At 37.5% G+C, this 20,227-nt stretch overlaps 1 protein-coding gene across 1 annotated transcript in view; it reads left to right on the top strand.

Annotated features, from left to right (window-relative positions):
* Positions 1-20,227, top strand: part of LOC124775518 (NPC intracellular cholesterol transporter 1 homolog 1b-like) — a 135,749-nt gene that overhangs the window by 63,654 nt on the left and 51,868 nt on the right. Inside the window, exons 14-15 of the mRNA XM_047250351.1 lie at positions 5,184-5,438; positions 12,629-12,792. Coding sequence (XP_047106307.1) covers positions 5,184-5,438; positions 12,629-12,792 — 419 coding nt within the window. The remainder of the gene's footprint in view (positions 1-5,183; positions 5,439-12,628; positions 12,793-20,227) is intronic.

Genomic DNA, 20,227 nt, shown 5'->3' with positions numbered 1-20,227 from the left:
GACAAACATGATGACAAAAAGTGCAAAACAGCAAAGCAGAAAGCACAGCAGTGGCTAGTGGAGAAATGCAAAGATGCAAGCAGCTGGCATGACTATGCAAAATTAAAGATACCTATGTTGAACAGAGAAGCACCTGTACGAATATTAAGAACTCAGATGAGAAGCTAGTACTAATCAAACACACACAGGGTAAAAGGTGGAAGTAATATGCAGAAGGGCTATACCAGGCAACAAACTCAAAGACGTTATACTAAAGGACCTATGCTGGAACATGGCACCTGGAGCAGGTACTAATCATTCAGAATGACAGGTCATTGGGAGAGTCAGCCATGATAAAACTATTCCCTCTGGTATGCAAGATATATGAGACAGGCAAAAGGACTCTCAGACTTTAAGAATAATGTAATAATTCCAATTCCAAATCAGACAAGTGCTGATTGGCATGAATGCAACTGATCAATCATTTCAATAAGTCACAGTTGCAAAATACTGATATGAATTATTTACAGAAGCATGTAAAAATTGGTGGAATATGACCTTTGAGGAAATTCAGTTTGGTGTAGGAATCTGGAGAAATGTAGGAATGTCTGGAGCAATAATCACCCTACATCTTACCTTAGAAGAAAGGCAAACCTATGTTTAGAGCAAATGTGGAGTTAGAGAAAGTTTTTGACAATGTTGAATGAAATACACTCCTTTAAATGCTGAAGGTAGCACGCATAAAATACATGGAGCGAAAGGTTGTGGTCTACCTATATTTTGTTGTATTGTTAATAAATTATTTATACGCACCTTGAGGTTGTTGGTTGGCTCAAAGTAGAAGACGTGATTTGTGATGTCATCTGTATGCAGTCAAACAAACCATAGTCAAAATTATCAAGTGCCTTCCAAATCAAATGAATATTTCTACAATTTCCAATTATACTGAATGCCATTTTTCAGTATGATTGAGTGGAGAAAAATACTATTTAGGGACTGTCACAGGATGCTGCTTCTGTTTGCATCCAAATATGTTTATAATATATTGGCTGAGTGGGGTTGATATGGAGACAGAAGGGCTAAAAACAGACAAAAATGAAAATCACTGTAAAATGTCAAAATGAAAACCAAACAGTATATGGCCTACATTTATTTATTTATTTATTTAGCCATCTGTGGACATTTAAAAATGTATGGATGTTTTCACTTGTGTACATTCATATATTTATACAGTTTATTGTTACATTTAGTTAAACATTGTGACGTGTAAGTTATTTACAATTATTTTTCCTCCTTATCAAAATATTGTGAAACAAAAGCTATTTACAATCATTTTGTACTAAGGAATTCACTTATAGTGTAAAAGCAGTGTTCCTGCAAAAACAATTTAACATTTTTCCTCAAGTGGTACATGTTATCTGCTTCTTTTATTATACAGTTGTACACCTTCATACAAGAAGCTATTTTGAATCTTATGTTTATTCTTCCTGTCTAGTTGAAGACAGTGACTTGCTCTTGTACTATAGTTATGAAAACTGCTATTTGTGCTATAATTTTCTATATTTTTCTTGATGTACACTATGGTTTGGAATATAAATTCACAAGGAACAGTTAGAATTTCTAACATTTTGAGAAGTTCTCTGCAGTGGGCCCACTTACTGCTTTTTGTTATAATTCTTACTGCTCTCTTTTGCATTTTAAATACTGTTTGTAAATTCTGAGCACTGTTTCCCCAGAAAATAATACCATAACTGATTACTGAATGAACATAACTTAAGTATACAGTTCTCAAGCATTCATTACTGCATGCAGATACAAGGACTCTTAAGTGCTTAACCTGTTGGGGATATCTTTTTCAAGAGTTTCGTACCATGTTCATTCCACTTCATTTGGCTGTCAATGTGCAACCCTAAGAATTTTGTTGTAAGTACATCATTTAAGGAGATGTCATCTAGTTTTAAATTTAAGGGACTCTGTTTTCTGTTCATTCTAAAGCATATTGTATTTGTTTTCTTTACATTGAGTTACTTTGTTTTCCTGAGGCCATTTGTGAACATCCCACAGCACTTCAGTAGAATTTTCCAACATTTGTACTGGTGTCTTACTGGTGATAACTATGTTGCTGTTATCCGCAAACAATATCTTCTCTCCATGGCTGATATGTCGCAGGAAATCATTTACCGTATTTACTCGAATCTAAGCCGCACTCATATCTAAGCCGCACCTGAAAAATGAGACTTGAAATAAAGGAAAAAAAAATTTCCGAATCTAAGCCGCACCTGAAATTTGAGACTCGAAATTCAAGGGGAGAGAAAAGTTTTAGGCCGCACCTCCAAATCAAAAAAAAGTTGGTCCATTGTAATATGAGACACAATTTAGGTCGAATGAATGACGATACAGCTACAGTAGTTTGGTTTGAGTCGTAAGCTTAGCAGTTAAGCTTTACCAGGTAGCCATTGCTATGCGTCAGGTGCTCCATCCGTATTTATATGGGTACCCTTCCTTTTTCACATGCTTCGTCTGGTTTGAATCCATTGCTTATTTTGCTTTGATCTGATAAGTGCCGTTCTCTTTGTTATAGGTGTTTATGTCACTCTAAGCTGAAAATGCGTTACTGTACTGTGTCATGCATTGTTTGTCGCAATCTGATAATGAGTGTTTACGACCTGTTGCCGCTCGCAGCATGGATTGCTTTTGTGCGCGCTTCCACCACTTTTTTAAATAAAATAAAAAGAGAGAGAGAGGAATCGTCTCATTAGCGAAACAATGGCAAGAGACTGCTATTTGTTGTTACTTACACTGCTGCCTTCTCTGATAATGATCAACAAGAACCAAATAATAGATTGCGTATGATAGAACATGTTCTGAACGGTAGTTAGGCGAAAATTTTTCTCCGTTTGAAAATCTTTGCGGCAGCTTCTTTAGTACATCAAATTCTGCACATAAATTAGAGTCATCTTAGATTTTAAAATCTAGTCAGTTGCCGTGCTTCGTTTCTGACCGTATCACTATTAGGCATAAGAATAATACGAATATAAGCATGACACGATACGTATATTCTTCCGCGTTTGCTGTTGTCTCACTCTAGTTTCGTAGTTTATTAGGCAGACAGGATTTAAATGAAATAGTAGCAAACATGAAAGAATACATGACAAAATGTTTATATTCGTATTATTCTTATGGTGAAGGGAACACTGCATGTGATTCACATTTCATCAGGTTACTATTAGCAACCATCTCTTCTCACAGGTAGGAAAAAATTCAGAACGTAGAGTTGGCCATATTGACAAACATCCCAAACAGTCTTGCCAGTCGGATTTTCATAGTACATTCAAATTCTGCTACATTCGAAGATGAACAATTCGGAATTTGTATTTACTTTGTTGGATAATGTATGAAACTGCAGTGGTCGAAACTCGGGGCGGAGAAAAAAAAGCTCATCTTCCACCCTTTTTTTTTTAATTTATTTACTGACGCAGAGGTTTTGGCGCCAGTATTTATCTTTGTGCCTACAAAGCATGCCTGTGTAGCGCTACATCTATTCGACGGCAGAAGTTAGTTGTGGCCGCACCTACCAACATTTTTCAGAACTTCCGCTTGCTTTGCACTTGATTCTAAGCCGCAGGCAGTTTTTTGGATTACAAAAACCAGAAAAAAATTGCGGCTTAGATTCGAGTAAACACGGTATATACACCGTAAATAATACAGGGCCTAGTACACTTCCTTGAGGGACCCCAAATTATATATTGTGAATCAGATATGTTTCTCAATGTACTTTGATCCACTGGCAACATGTGTGAGCTCTACTGACTGTACTCTTCTGTTTTCTAGATATGAACGAAACCATTTGAGAACCACTCCCCTTACTCCTAGCGCCTCTAATTTATGTGACAGCTTCTGGTGGTCAACTGTACGAAATGCCTTAGACAGGTCTACGAAAAGGCCAGTTACATAGCTGTTCTCATCTAGTGCTTCTAAAACAGTTTTTGTAAATTGTGCTATTGCAGATTCTGTACCTCTACCAGGCCTGAAACCATACTGGTCATTGCAGAGGAGGTTGAATTTACTTAGATAGCTCAAAAGCCTGTTTTTCATTATTGTTTCTATCACTGGAAAAGCATGACAATACGGCTATTGGTCTGTAGCTCTTAATGTTTTCTACGTCACCTTTCTTGTGAACTGGTAAAATTTTGGCATGCTTCAGATAGCCAGGGAAGCAACCAGTTTTGAAGGATTCATTTATGATTTCTGTTAGTGGAGCTTTGATAGCGTTTATGCATTTTTTCAGCACACACATTGGGATTTCATCTAAACCTGCCGAGTTTTTGTTCTTTTATTGCCTTACAACGTTGCATACTTCCTCCACAGTAGTTGGAAGCAATACCATTGAGTTTGCTATATGCTTCTGTATTGGTTGATTAGCATCTTTTGGAAAAATTTTCTATAAGTTTGTTGCATTGCTGCTAAAGTAGGTATTCACATAATTTGCTAATTCTTTTGGGTTACTTTCTAAGTTTTCCTTGTTCCTGATTTGTGTGTTTGTACCTCTCTGCTTCACAGTTCCTGTTTCTTGTTTCACTACAGCCCATGTAGCTTTACTTTTATTATTGGCTAAATTTATGAACCTATCGTTGGCTGATTACCATTAATCATCAGTTAAAACTATTTAACACATACACTCTTCTCTAAAAAGGCAATGTGGCATTGTATGTCTTTCAGTGAATTTCTTTCAATCTATCCAAACAAAGACTGCATATATCTTGATCCCTAGCCAATTATCACAATAGATTCAGTCTGCTGTGCATAACTACAAATGCACTGCAGTAACTATGTCATTTGACATGGAATAAAATTACTTGTAAGAACTATAGCGCAAAGAAATCACAACAAAATAACAGACTGAAAATGTTTGAGTAACAAATGTGAATGAATTGATACATTTCACAGCATTTGTCTGGAATACCAACAAATAAATACATACAATGTTTCATACACTCCTCATTTAGAAATTTACTGTCATCATCTTCATTAAGACATGTAGCAGTAGCTATTTTCCTGTGCTTATCTAATATCCTAATGATAGTGGCCATTTTACCTGACTTTCACTTTAACTGCAAGGTTATGATTATGTGCACAGTATATTAAAATTTAACTACACTCTTTTGTTGCTGGATATAACACATATGTGTTGTTTTATGTTACAGGATAACAGATATGATGTTTGCTGCTGTGTTAAGTCAGAAAAGGCAGTTGATGATACACCTTCTGAAGACTTTCTGTACCTGTTATTCAAGTCATATTACAGTAAATTTCTCCTCAATCGCTTTATAAAAATAGTGGTTGTTCTCCTATTTTTATTCTGGCTGTGTTCAAGTTTAGTGCTAATACCACGCATTGAGGCTGGATTAGACCAAGAAATTGCAGTGCCAACAGATTCATATGTCCGATCATATTTTGAGGTAAGTAGGCTATGCTACATCCTCCTTCATCCACTCACTTATAGTGCTCTACACTTAATATTGTGAAACATCTTTATTCAGTCTGAAAAAAATATCCATGGTAAAAGGTTCAGGGAAACATAGAAAATAAAAATTAAAAAAAGTACTTCATTAGCCAACTGATGTATCAAAAAAATTCGTAGGTTAATGAAAACATATATAAAACTAAAAGAAACTTAGAAATCAATAAACCAAAATAGACAAACATAATAAAATGAATATAAATGTATGATTTTGAGAGTGATTTACTTGTAAATGTTTTACAAACAGTCTTTAACAATAGACTAAAATACAATGTTATTAAGGAATACAAAAACAAAACTGTTATTTATTAATGACACAAAAGAACCACATGTCAGTATAATGCAGTATATCAACTGTTTTAAGTAACAGAAACATATTGAAGAGCTTTCTGGGAACCTGATTGTATGGTTTGGAATGAAAAGAGCTTCACAGAATGAATCTTTCTTTCTGCAGTAGAGCTCATGCCATTATGAAACATCCTGACAGGTAAAACCAGTGTGTCAATGTTTATTGCTATGTATGCGAACATTCATTTATTTGACACGAAGAATCTTCCTTATCAGTGTGGTAACCAATAAGAGACTTTCACAGTGAACTGTCAGCTGTTGATTAACAATCCTAAGGCTACAGAAAAGAGTGCTCTTGCTATCATAGCTCTAAAGAAGAGAGATTTCTTACGGCTTTTTCAGCATATTCTCTTGCTAAATTGCTGCAAACCAGATTTAAATGATAGTGGTGGGGTCTTACATAAACTCCCTGGGCCTCTGTTAAATTTATATTTTCATACATTTAGTAACATGGCCAAAATCTTCTTTTTGGTTATGTTTTTTTCAGCCTTCATTTTTCAAGTCAATAATCTGGAAATATAAAAAAAATAGTAGCACTATTTCTGGATACAGGGTAGCCTTGTCCTCCCCAGGGTGGCACCCAGGTAGAGAAACAGCACGGTATTATTCTATCCAATTATATTTCTCTGCTGTGTGCTCACCCAGTTAAACATATCTCTGGGTAACATACACTGCACTGCAATTAAGTGTACAGAATTACCTTTCATTTCTAAAAACATAAATAAACGTTTATAAACAACATAGAATAATACAACACTGAGAATAACTCTTGAGATAAACTTTGCACTAACGGTAACACACACTACAATCAATTGCTAGACTGATTATTCCCATAACCCCCCATTATTCTGGGGCACACTTGGAATGTAAGAAAATTTAAGCTTTATTTGGCAGCCGGCTCTTGCACTGACTGCTGGATGTGGCATTGGTGCAGTTGCTGGCTGCAGTAGGCAGGACCCATGCTGGTTTGATTCGCTTCATGGAGACATTTGTGGTTTTGCCATTTGGCAATATCTCCACAATGTGATCTCCCCATCACAACACTGGAAAGTGGCCAGCGTATAGTTGTCCGAGAGGTGATTTGATGAGATATGTGCAAAGCCGCATGGATAAAAATGGGGTGTTCTCTGTGGTGCTAAGCAGGTGGGCATCTGTCTGAGCTGTTGCACAAACTGTGGCAGTTCTGATGGGGATGACAGCAGTGCAGGTGAAAGAAACTTCGCTGGAATGCTCCCCATACACCATTTCTGCTAACAATCCTCCAATATCTGGTTTTTACACTATGTGAAGACCTAAAAAGACCAAGGTAAGAGCCTTCATCTGTTTTTCATTGTGACACATGGGAGCTGAATTTTGTAACAAAATGGATGTGAATTGCCGGGCATGATCTGTAGTGCTGTGGAAGTGGCAACCAAATTGTTACATCCAGGTGATGATGAAGGCCTTTGCTGTTGTTTCAGCAGAAATGTCCACGATGTGTGTAGCTTCTGTCCATCAACTATTTCTGTCCACTGCAATGAAAAAGTATCTGCAGTTTGCTGATGATGGAAGAGGTTCTGTGAGATCAATTTGATTGTGGGTGAGTCACACTAGAGAGCTTTAAAACTGCCTGATGTCAGCATGTACATGTCATCCCACTTTGCATTGCTGATTGGGTCCTCTGCTCTTCTTTATTCATGTGAATGACCTCTCACTTAACGTTCAGCAAGCAGATCTAGTACTTTTTGCAGATTACAAGAGAGTTATAATAAATTTCATTCCAAAAAAAGGAGCTGAAGATATTGTTAAGGATGTCTTTCAAAGAATTATTAAGTGGTTCTCAGAAAATGGACTCCCCCTTAATTTCGAAAAAATCTCACTACATCCAGTTCTGTACACCGAATACAGTCATATCGACAATTGATGTAGTATATCAACAGGGCTCAGTTAACAGGGTAGAGTTCTCCAAATTTTTGGGTGTTCACATTGATGACAACTTGAACTGGAAGAAGCATATTACTGAGCTTCTAAAACAATTAAGATCAGCTTCTTTTGCTCTTCGTATAATCACTAGTCTTGGTAATTAACAGATCAGCCTCCTACCATACTTTGCATATTTCCACTCAATAATGTCTTATGGAATAGTTTTCTGGGGTAGCTCACCACTTAGACATAAAGTATTGATTGCACAAAAGGGATCAGTGAGAATAATTAGTGGTGTTCAGCCAAGGACATCATGTAGGCACCTATTCAAGAAGTGAGGTTTTTTTAACTGCACAATCAGAGTACATATATTCGTTAATGAAATTCATTATAAATAATCCATCTCAATTCGCAAAAAAACTGTGATGTTCATATGTACAACACTAAAGGAAAAAATGACCTTTCCTATCTGTTATTGACGCTGTCAGTTGGTCAAAAAGTAGTGCATTATTCAGCAACAAAAATCTTTGTTCATTTGCCCAACAACAGAAAGTGTCTGGCAGGTAGCAGATCAAGTTTTAAATCTAGCTTAAAATCATTTCTTTTGGACAACCATTCTATTCCATGGACAAGTTTCTGTTTCAGAACGGGTAAAAAAATTAAAAAAATTGTACCTCTAAATGTAGTTGCATGTGTAGAACTAAAAATTTCAGTAATATTTAGGGCTTCAGCATCTACCTGGAGACATCACATCATGATATCAACTTTGCCCAAGTTGCAGACCTTATAGAGGGGTTGGTCAATAAGTGCTGTTTCTTTGCATTTTTATGTGTGAGTGGTGGTGAGTTATTTGTAGCCCATGGTATCTGCCAAATCACACAATCACAAAAAGTAATTGATAATGATGTTTTCTGTTCCTTTTGTGTAGCATACATCCATTGTAAACTGTCTGACAAACTTTATATGTCTGAACTGCCAGGGTGAACATTTGTCATCGATGTTCCAGGACGCAGAAACTATCAGTTTCTCGTGAGAGTAAATTGCCATAGGGTGAGCTTCAATTTGTGGGCAGAGGCATTTAACAGCTTCATAAATTGCGAGCAATTCTCTGTAATACATGCTCCACCACTGCTGCAATGGTTGCAACTTTTTGGAGAAAATTAACATTTGTCAAATTTGGTCAGTCTGTTGGTTTAGGGCTGCTCTGTTGCTGTTTTGCCAGCATCTGTGACTATTGCTAGGGAAGCAGATGGCAGTGAATGAGTAAGGAGCACTGTACTAAGATTTTGCTGAAAGCTTTTACCATCTCTGGGGTTGATATGAGGGACTGCCGGCCCATAGTGTTGTGTCCTGTGAATGCACCTGTGATCTGTGTTTATACAGCGCCTATTGCCAAGAGGTGGTGGTGATAAACATTGACCATTCCCAGGAAATGTAAAAATTGTTGATAGTCTATTGGCATTGGAAGGGCTTATAGGGCTGCTATCTTCTCTGGTAACAGATAAATCCCATCTGCCAAAACCATATGTCCTAGGAAAGTCACTTCTGCTTTGCCAATGACGCACTTCTCTTTATTCTACACTATGCCAGGGTTATGGTGCCACTGATGCACTCCCCATGTGTGTTTTCTTTGTAACTAGGCATCTGGTAAAAAGACTATAATGTCATCAAGGTATACAAAACAAAATAGAAACCCCTTTAGCACTTCATCCACAAAACATGGCCATTTTGTGACCAAATGGCATAAATAAAAATTCAGACATACTGAAGAGCATAATTACTGTAATCTTTTGGAGTTAAAAGGCATCAGAGGTATTTGGTTGTATATTTTACAGTAGTCTATAATGCTTAAAACTTCTGTGCTTGCTAATGCACATGTAAAATCTTGAATGTCTGGTATAGGGTACCCATCTGGGACTGACCTGGTGTTTAAAGCACAATAATCACCATAGTGACACCATGAGCCATCTTCCTTGTGAATTGGCAATTGGAATCACAGATTATCATAGCTTGGAGCATTTCTTCTCCTTTGTCTCACTTAGGGGCTCTGGGGCAATTCTGTGGGCATATTGAAAAAATTGTTGGCCAGGTATGCTATAGATATGATGCACAGTGTTGTGTCTGATGTTGCTATGCTGTGATGGTAGTCATAAATCAGTCAGAGACTCCTCTTTGTGAACCTCAAATGGTTTTCAGTGCTGAGCAAAATCTTTTGCAAATTTTTCTCTTTACATTTTAGCAGATTCCAATTCCCTTTTCATGGAAGACATGTTGGATTACGAATCTTGGTTATTATCAAATAAGTTCTTCTAGATCATATTTTGAATGTACAGATTTCATCTTGAGCGTGTTTAGCTTCAGTATATTTGAATGTAATCTCATGGATGAGGTGACAGTGTTTTGCTTTATTATAATTCCAGTTTTGGATCACAATGTTTATTTGTAATTAGCTAATTAATGTTGTTTTGGTAATGGCCATCTTCAGACCTGAGGAGAAATGTGTTGTGTTATACATACAATACCATTACATGTGATGGTGCAATCAAAATCATTAGCCATTTCGGCTTCATCAGACAAATAAAATTTTGGTGTATAAAGCACACCCTTCAAATGTAAGAGAAAGATAACCAAAGCCAAAATGACTTTGTCTGCGACAACACATGTAATGGCATGCTACATATAATGCAACACATTCCTATTCAGGACTAAAGATGGTCATTACCACACCAAAATTAAATACTTGATTGCAAATAAACATTGTGATCCAAGACTGGAATTATAATAAGATAAGTATTTTCCTGGAGTGTTGAAAACTTTTTTGCAACTGTGACACAACTTGTGACTATGTTTTCTTTCTTCTTGCTCATAACTGGTGCCTGCTGTGAGTTGTCACAGGCACTGGAGTTAATTTATTCTTTGTATGGTGCTACAAGCAGAGCTTTACTGTACACCGATTACTGTGCTGCTATCAACTGTGTCCTAAAATCATGCTTTTCTCAAATCTGCCATGAATGCATAATGAGCAAGGAGACCAGTGCCTAACATAGGTTTGGTAACATAAGTGACTACAAAGGTCTACATGGAGGGGGAGACAAGGCCTGCATCAAGAGTGAGAAATTTGCAACTGTAGGTATCTATCGCCAAGTTGTTTGGTGCTTTCAGGTGTGAATGTTCATCTGCCTTATTGTTAGGAGAACACCGGGCTGGGAATGTGCTGACATCCAAGCCATTGTTGCCCAGGAAGGTCATGGTCATATGCCTGTCTGACACATACGACTGTTGTGACACAGCAGGGTGCACTGGCAGCAGTAGTATTTGTGGGCCTAGTGTAGAAGTCATACTGCTGTCGTGGATGTACCAACTACTGTGCAATTTTTTACTGCCATATGATATCACAAAAATCTTAGGAATAACATGTGGTTGAGCCCTACACCTTTGTATTTATAGTCTAGCACTTGACCACATTGTTACTGGGCCATCAAACAACAAATTGTTCAAAGCTATAATTGTGTCTATTATATGTAATACGGGCCACCAAGATTACAAAGGGATTTTGGTGCCTCATTTTTCTTGACAAAGCACTTTTCTGAGCCTTGGGTCTCATAATTTGGTGCAATGAGCAGTTAATTGAATTTTTAAAGCATAGGAATCTTAATGACATGGCAGGTCTACAATAACTTATGACACCAATGTTGTCACCTGCTGGTCTAAATTGCTAATCAGTAGCATTGGTTATTCATGATCAACAGTAACTTGTTGGTGTGGAAAAGTATTTTCATGACAGGAAACCAAAATTTTGGTTAGTTGGGCATAAATGCCAGGTCTTGTAACTACATATAAAGCAAGGAACAAATGCTGGAGCTGATGGATGGACAATTCATCGCTCCAGAGTAAGGTCTCAATGTGGGAACATATCACTGGAACAGTCAACATTTTCAATTTGGGTTAACATCACCACCTGGCATAGCAGAAATAGCAGATGCATCATGGTGTGTAGTTGGCATTGCTGTTTGCATCTGTTAAACCAATGCAGGGTTTTGCATTGTTTTAGCTTTTGGTTTTTTGCACTGCACTGTGTTCAGTTTTTGCTTTGCAGGCAAAGAGGGCTCCAAAATCTGGATTTCATGACAAATTTCTTGAATCTCATCATTGATGACACACTACTGATTTTGAGTGTCTTGCATTGTCATAGCACCATACTTAACCATCCACAAAATAAAGTGTCCAGCACTGAAGTGTACAGAAGTAGCTCTTATTACTGACAGCAGATATAAAAGCTTATAAAGAACATAGGACAACTCAACTGAGAGAAACTTCAGAAATCATTATTATTGTGATTGTTATGCAATATATATACTTTTTTGTATGTTTGTTTCTGGCCAAATGTGAGAGAGGGCCTTAAGGCCCCAATATGGATATGCTAAATAAGCAATAAATTTAAAAAAATAAACTTCATACCAACAGTAACACATACTACAGTCAATTGCTGGATTGATTATTCCCACACATCCTTGCAGACATCCTCACTGACTGATTTAAGAAATGCAACATATGTATTAATGATGAAGATCTCTGAAAACAAAGAACACACTTAAAAATGCCATTCCTTGAATCCCATCATCATGAAGATGAGTCAAGATAATTAATATCAAAACTTTATTGTACCACACAAGATAATAGAAACAGCAGAGCATATAAATTTTATTCTCAAATTAATGAACCACTCTCATTAAAAGAAATTCTTGTGCTTCTTATTTATGCTATAATTAACTACAAAGCTCCATATCTTTCCAATACTTATACTGATTTATAAATATTTCACAATAATTTAAATTTCTCTTTTGTTTATTATTTTTTGTTTTTCCTTATTAATTCCAGTACATGAAAGATGTTCTCTCCATGGGTCCAAATGTATATTTTGTAGTTAAAAGTGGTCTGAACTACAGTAATGAGAATGTTCAAAATTTGTTCTGTGGTGGCCTGAACTGCTATGCTGACTCCCTAACAACTCAAATTACTCGTGCTTCAAAGTTACCAGACAGGTAATTAAAATGGAAAGAACTGGTTTGTGTTTGTGTGTTTGTAGATACAGCATTTAATTCAATAATGCAACAGTGAGGTTTTCTAAGAATATAGGGATAATCAGTCAATGTTAACTCAGTTGATGAACCAGCTATTGGTTTTTGCAAGTAAGACCACATTTTATCTAATAACGATATTATTCTTATTTGAATTGAGTGTAGTTGCAGCTGTGACGTAGAGTAAATGTGCCAGCAGCTGAATCAGTTTCAGTTTGTATGCATGATTTAGCTTAGGTTTTGTTCTCAAGTGCTTATGTGAAGACATGCATTGTACTGTGTATCTTACTGTGTTGACTGGTGTATAATAACTTAGTCTAAGTTTCTGCATACATTTTGAGAGCATTTTTGTTGTGTGAGCTGATTTTGGAGTGTAGTAAGAACAAGAAGTAGCATAGCAGCTGAACAGGGTGACTGCTTGTCATATAGTTTTACAATTCAATGGATGGGGACTGTACCTGTTGTGTACAATTTGGAGGTGGATACACCCAGTGCAGGCAATTGTAAACAGATGGAAGCTGTGTTGGTCCTGGGCTGCAGTGTGGTTCAGGCACCTGAGGTGGATACTTTGGCGCCTCTGGAGCCTAAAGTGTCACCTGGGATCCCTGATGATGCAACGCTTTCTGCTTTGCTCATTCTGGCTGGCTGACACTTGATGGTGAAAAATGTTCAGTGGTGGGAACGTGAATCTTTGGACAGGAGGCGAAAGTGGGTACTGGCCACACTGGTGTCCCACAAGGCCTCAAAACCAGGCATGAGGTATTGCCCATTGCTGAAAGTATATCTCAGCTAGCATGGAACGCCTCATGAACTGGGTCTGGGACTGATCATCTTGAACGATCTGTACAGTTGGAGAGTGGGATTGCTTGTCGGTAGGATCTCCAACATCAGGAGGGTGATGGAGCCTCTTAGTAAATAATGATCTGGTTGAGAAAGAAGGCCAGTGTCCACTCTGTTTGCTTGCTGGGATGGGGGGGGGGGGGGGGGGGAGGGGGCAAGGGGTCACATCCTAAATATGGAGTTGGCTCTGCCAGCATTGATTGAGTGGACTGGGTGCACCCATCTGCAAATCGTGGCTCATGCGGTGTGAATTATTCATGCCACCTGTGTGTTGAGAGGCTATTCTCAGTTTCTACAAGTGGCTGGCTGCTTTGGTGAAAGTAGCTAGCCTTACTTTTGTGGTGGAAGCAGAGCTAATGTTTTGCAGCATCATCCTCATGACTGTGGTCCTCTTATTTTGAGATGAGTGATAGGCTTAAACTAGAGGGTCAAATGATTCTGCAATTACCTTAGGTGCAGATATCCCAACCTCCACTATTAGGTGGAGAATTGTAAGACACCATTAGTAAGTCACATATGCACTACACGCAGGAAGCAGCAATTGAAGGTGGCATGCACACCTGGTTTCTTAGGATAGAGATGTCACTCCACAGGCCTGATTAGATACATTCTGATTTCAGGCAGGGAAGAATATTATCCCCATTAAAAAAGAGAATAGCATTCATCATGGCAGGCTGAAAAAAGAAAATGTCAATATAGTATTGATTAAATGCAGGAGCATCTGTAATGACGTCCCAGAACAAGTCTCACTTGTAAATAATAACAATGTCTACAGTGTTCCACAAAATTTTGGGAGAACTGCCAGATGTTTGTAACTTCCTGCCACAATATTTTGCCGCAGAGTCTTCTGGCCATCTTCAGGTGATACTGGCAAAACTGCACTGAGCTCTGATATTTAAGGCCCCGCCAGCACATGCGTGGGGGATTCACTTGGCGTTGCACGTGCACTACTTGAGCGCGTTCGATCCTGCAGTGCCACATCCCCTCCATGGTGAAAACTTGCTGCATCTTTATCAGTTTGATTGTCTTCCTGTGGTTCAATCACATAACTGTGCCGGCTACAAAGGAAATGAAATTTTTCAATGACTGTATTAAAACCGCCATGTCTACTAATGAGAGACTCACTGTCGGACAGTCATATTTCCATGGATTTATTAACAATAAAACTCCAAAAGTTAGATATATGGGTAACAATGAACCTCTCATTAACTGAGACAGCGATTTTCAATTGAATACCACATGGAGTCCACTCGTTGAAAAACTTCGTGTCCTCCATAGCCGGCATGTACACTGGGAAAGTTTTAAATCTCACAATGCCTACATTGTGTTAGGGACAGGAAACTGACTGTTAACAGATGTTAACAGCAATGAAATTTTAAATTCCATTTGGAACATACAGTGGAAGGTAAGTTCGAACACCAGGGTCGGAGGTGTGTTTCTAGCCATAAAAAATGATAATATCTACTGAGGTCGGGACAGATACCAAATTCAAAATAATTTGAGCAGAGATAAGTGTTAAATGTGTATCAAACATGGCCATCAGTTGCTTTTATAAACTTCCTGCCTCAAGAGCAATAGTGGTGGAACATTTGAGAGGAAATCTGGAGAATATTTTGTGTAAGTTTTCTGGCTTCAAGGACAGGAAATCATGTAAAATTCTTCCAAGTGTATCTGAAAATTGAGCAGCTGATCAGAGAACCAACTTGATAAAATAAAATATTAGATCTCCTGGTCACCAACAGGCCCAAACTTTTTGACTCAGGTAGGTCAGGGATCAATAATCATAGGGTCATTACAGCATCACTGAACATGGTTGTAAATAAGAATATAAAGAAAGGTTGTAAGATATTTCTACATAGTAAGAGTAATGAAAAACATATCTTAGATCACCTGAACAGTCAAACTGAAAATTTCATCTCCACCACTTATAGTGTTGAGCAGCAATGGCAAAAGTTCAAAAGCATTGTACAATTTGCTTTGGATAGGCATGTGCAGAGCAGAGTTGCTATGAAAGCAAGGAGAGCTTCACTGCAGATTGAACCATAGCCAAAGCATCATAGACAAACAACAACTGAATGAAGCCAAAATTAGCCTAAGGAGAGCCATGTGTGAAGTGTTCATCTGATTTCAAAGCAAAATTAGATCTACCAACTTGACAAAAAATCCTAAGTAGTTCTCGTCTTCTGTTAAATCAGTAAATGGATCAAAGACATCTGTCCAGACACTCTGTGACCATAATGACCCTAAAACAGAGGATGACAAATAGAAGGCATAAATACTTCATATCTTTTCCCAAAACTGTTTCACTGAGGGAAATCATACTGTAGTTCTTCCCTAAAATTGTCATGGAAATGTCAAAATTGCAAATACTGAAATAAGTGAACATGGGATAGAAAAGCAACTGAAATTGCTCACCAGAGGAAAAGGCACTGGACTAGACAGAATTCCAGTATGATTCTACATAGAGCATGCAAAAGGAATTGATCTTCTAACAGCAGTGCACCGTAGGTTGCTGGAGGAGTGAAGCATTCCTGATGATTGGAAAAAAGCACAGCTCATTTCTATAAGGCTATATCTCTTACATCAGTCTTTTGTAGAATTTTGGAACATATTTTCTGCCTATGAATTACGACACGTCTGAGGACAGATAATCTTCTCTGTGGGAATCAACTAGGGCTCTGAAAACAATGAACATGTGAAACTCAGCTCACTCTTTCATCCACGAGACACAGAAAGCAGAAAAAACCAGTGGCCAGGTTGATACAATGTTCCTAGTTTTCCAGAAGCATTCAATACAGTTTCAAACTGGAATCCACTGAAAAAAAATATAAGCATACAGAATATCAGATCAGCTGTGTGACTGAATTGAAGAGTTTCTAGTAAACATGAGACAGAATATCATTTTCATTGGAGAGAAACATAAAATCAACTTTGGGCATACCCAAGGGAGTGTTACAGAGCCATTACTTTTCACAATATGTAAATATAAATAAGCTAGTAGATAGAATCAGAAGTTCCATGAGACTTTTTGCGGATGATGGTGTTGTATACAGTTAAGTTGCAATGCTAGAAAACTCTAGCGAAATGTAGGAGAATCTGCAGAGGATTGATCCTTGTTGCAGGTATTTGCAATTGACCCTGAGCATATACAAATGTAATGTATTGCACATAAGTAAGCAGACAGACCCATTAAAGTATGATTACACAACTGCAGAAGAATCACTGGAAGCATTGACATCCATGAAATAACTAGGAGTGTATATATGTATGGAGTGATTTAAAGTGGAGTGACCATATAAAACTAACTGTAGGCAAGGCAGATGCCAAACTGAGAGTCATTTGAAGAAACCTCAGGAAGTGTAGTCCACCCATGAACGAGGAGTCTGGGATCTGTACCAGATAGGATCAATAGGGGAAATAGAAAAGTTCCAAAGAAGAGCAGCATGTTTCATTTTAGGTTCATTTAGTAAGTGCAAAAGCATTACAGAGATGCTCAGCCAACTCCAATGGCAGACACTTCAAGAGAGCATTCTGCATCAGGGTATGGTTTACTTTCAAATTTTTGAGAGTGTACATCTCTAGAAGAATCAACTAATATGTTGCTTCCTCCTATGTATATCTGGCACAAAGGCCATGAAGCTAAAATTAGAGAGATTCAATATCACACACAGGCTTACCAACAATTGTTCTTCCAGTGACTGGAACTGGGTAGGGAGAAGACAGTGGTACACAAAGTAGTCCCCACAATAAGCCTCCACAACACACCATAAGGTTGTTTGTGAAGTATAAATTTAGATGCAGATGTAGATGTACTTGATTCTGGAAGTGAGTCACAAGTTATGTTGTGATTGACTGATGGACTGATTTTTATTTGGTTCCATTTGATTACATTTTGAACAAAGTGTGTACTTGTAATATAGGACAAGTCAACTTAAACCTATTTTCTTACAATATTTAACCTATTTATTACAATTTAATATATCACAGTGGCAATACTTATATGAAAGTGGCAATACTTATAATAACATTGAAACATTTTTCACCCATTTTTCAGGTCCTGAAAATTATTTACATACTACATTACACTCATATTCACATTTTTCTCTCCCTATTCATGTTCTCATGTTATTTACATATTACAATATATTCAATTAGTCACAGTACCTCTATAACAGTAATAGTAGCATTTTTCATTCATTGATACATATAGTCTTCGACACTATAAAATTCTTTTTCCTTTAAATAAGCCTTTAAAAGTTTTTGGAATGTCTTTTTGCCCACCTTGTCCTGCAAACCCTTTGGAAGGCATTTTTCAGCAACTCTCATTCGGTGTTGTGTACTTCTCAGCTGGCCTTTATTTCTTGTTTCATATGTATGAATGTCTGCATTTCTTTCTAGTACCACATTTCCTTTTATTAATGATATTATTGTTTTGTAAATGTACAGAGATGGAAGTGTCAGTATTTTTAGACTATGGGAAACAGTTCATGAGTCTCTCTGTTTCTTGTTCAAGATGGTCCTAACAACTCTTTTTGCAATGTAAATATTCTTTTTGTATTTTTGCTGCTGGAATTTCCCCAAACAGTAATCCCATATTGTAGGTATGGCTCAAATAGAGCATGGTACACTGTACATAGAAGCTCCTTGTTGGCATAATGTATAAGCTGTTTCATAACAAATATTGCAGTGCTTAATTTACAGCAAACATTATCTATATGTTGACTCCACTAGAGCTCATTGTCGACTGAGATCCCCAAAAATTTAATAGTGGTAACTTCTTCCAGTCTTGTTTCATCTATGAGTATATATATATATGTGTTTTTCCTTTTCCCTATTTGTGGACATCATGAACATTGTCTTTTTTAGATTTAAAATTAGGTTATTTTGTATAAGCCACTGTGCTGTATTATTTATTGACATAAACACACTTCTTTCCAGTGTTTTCAGATAGTTTCCAAATTCATTAGTATCATATCATCTGCATATAATGTTTTTTATCTTTCTCACTGAAATCAATCTTTCTTTTGCTACTGCCTTTATCCCACATTGTACGCAGGGTTGGCAGGGTTAAGTATGGAATTGGCATGGGTAATTGTTAGGAGTGGCCAGATGCCCCTCCTGCTGCCACCCCAAACCCCCGGGATGAAATTAGTGTACCCCAGCTGTCTGCGCCTAGTGTAAATCGTGAAATAGTGTGAATGTGTTACAAATGTCTGCAAGTTGTGTAACTGAGGCGGGACATGGGGACCAGCCTGGTATTCACCTAGTAGGATGTGGAAAACCGCCTAAAAACCACATCCAGGCTGGCTGGCACACCGGCTGTCATCGTTAATCCGCCAGACAGATTTGATCCGGGCCCGGCGCGCCTACTCGAGTCCAGGAAGTAGCATGTTAGTGCTCTCGGCTATCCTGGCGGGTTCTCACTGACATCAATATTGTTTACAAATAGGTAGAACAGAAGTGGATCAAGTACAGATCCTTGAGGCACTCTGTACTTAATATTTCTGATTTCAGATCTGCATCCAGTTTCTGTTTCCACATACTGCTTTCTGTTGCTGATGTATAATTTTATCCATTTGGCTGCATGTCCATGAATACCATAGCTCTCAAGTCTTCTTTTGTCAATGCATCTATAATGGATTCTGTGAGGCTTGAGATGGAGAGTTCTGTAGATTTCCCTTTTTGGAAACCGTGTTGTGCTGGAATCAGAATACTATGTTTCTCCAGGAATGTGGTCAACCTTCTATGCATGAGTGTCTCTAGTATTTTTGAGAAACCACAAATTAAAGACACTGGTCTGTAGTTATTTGGATCATTTTTGTCTCCTTTCTTAAATATTGGTATTATTTTGCTTATTTTTAATTTTTTGGGAATACTCCTCCTCTAAATGAGCAGTTTGCAATATCCAAAAGAGGTTTGATTATTTCTTCATTCACATGTTTTATTAAATAATTTGATACTTCGTCATTTAATTTATGGATTATTTTTATGAGTTCTGTTTTTGCCGCTGGTTCCAGGAACATTGAGTGGGATGGTTGGCCAAGTGTTTTAGCCTGCTTTGACCACTGATGATTTGTTTCCCCTTTTAAATTATGTACAGCACCTAAAAAGTTGTTGCTTAGTATATTAGCAATTTTTGTTCCATCTGTAACTATGCTGTCATCAATTCTCATTGACTTATATCTTTTACTGTTGATTTTATCCCATGTTGTTTTACTTTTTGATTTAAATTTGCTATGGCTCTGTTTATTGAAATGGCTTTTGTTTCTCTTATTAATTGCCTGTACTTCTTCTGATATTGTTTATATGTCTCCATATTCCCTGCTTGTCTGGGTTCCTTCACTCTAGTCCTGAGTTCAATTATTTCTTTCGTAATCCATTCCTTACTGTGACCCTGCTTTTTCTGAGAGGCTGCTTTGGGGAAGACTACATGAAAGTGATGTATTAGTATGTTAAGAAATGCATCATACTTCTCTTTTGTACCTTGTGGTTGCATTGTTTCAGCCCATTCTGTATTCCTTGGTGTTGTTTTGAAAATGCTCGTGTTTTGTACATTGAT

The sequence above is a fragment of the Schistocerca piceifrons genome, chromosome 2 (genome assembly GCF_021461385.2).
Source record: "Schistocerca piceifrons isolate TAMUIC-IGC-003096 chromosome 2, iqSchPice1.1, whole genome shotgun sequence".
Lineage (NCBI taxonomy): Eukaryota > Metazoa > Arthropoda > Insecta > Orthoptera > Acrididae > Schistocerca > Schistocerca piceifrons.
This window is presented reverse-complemented; position numbering and strand designations above follow the sequence as displayed.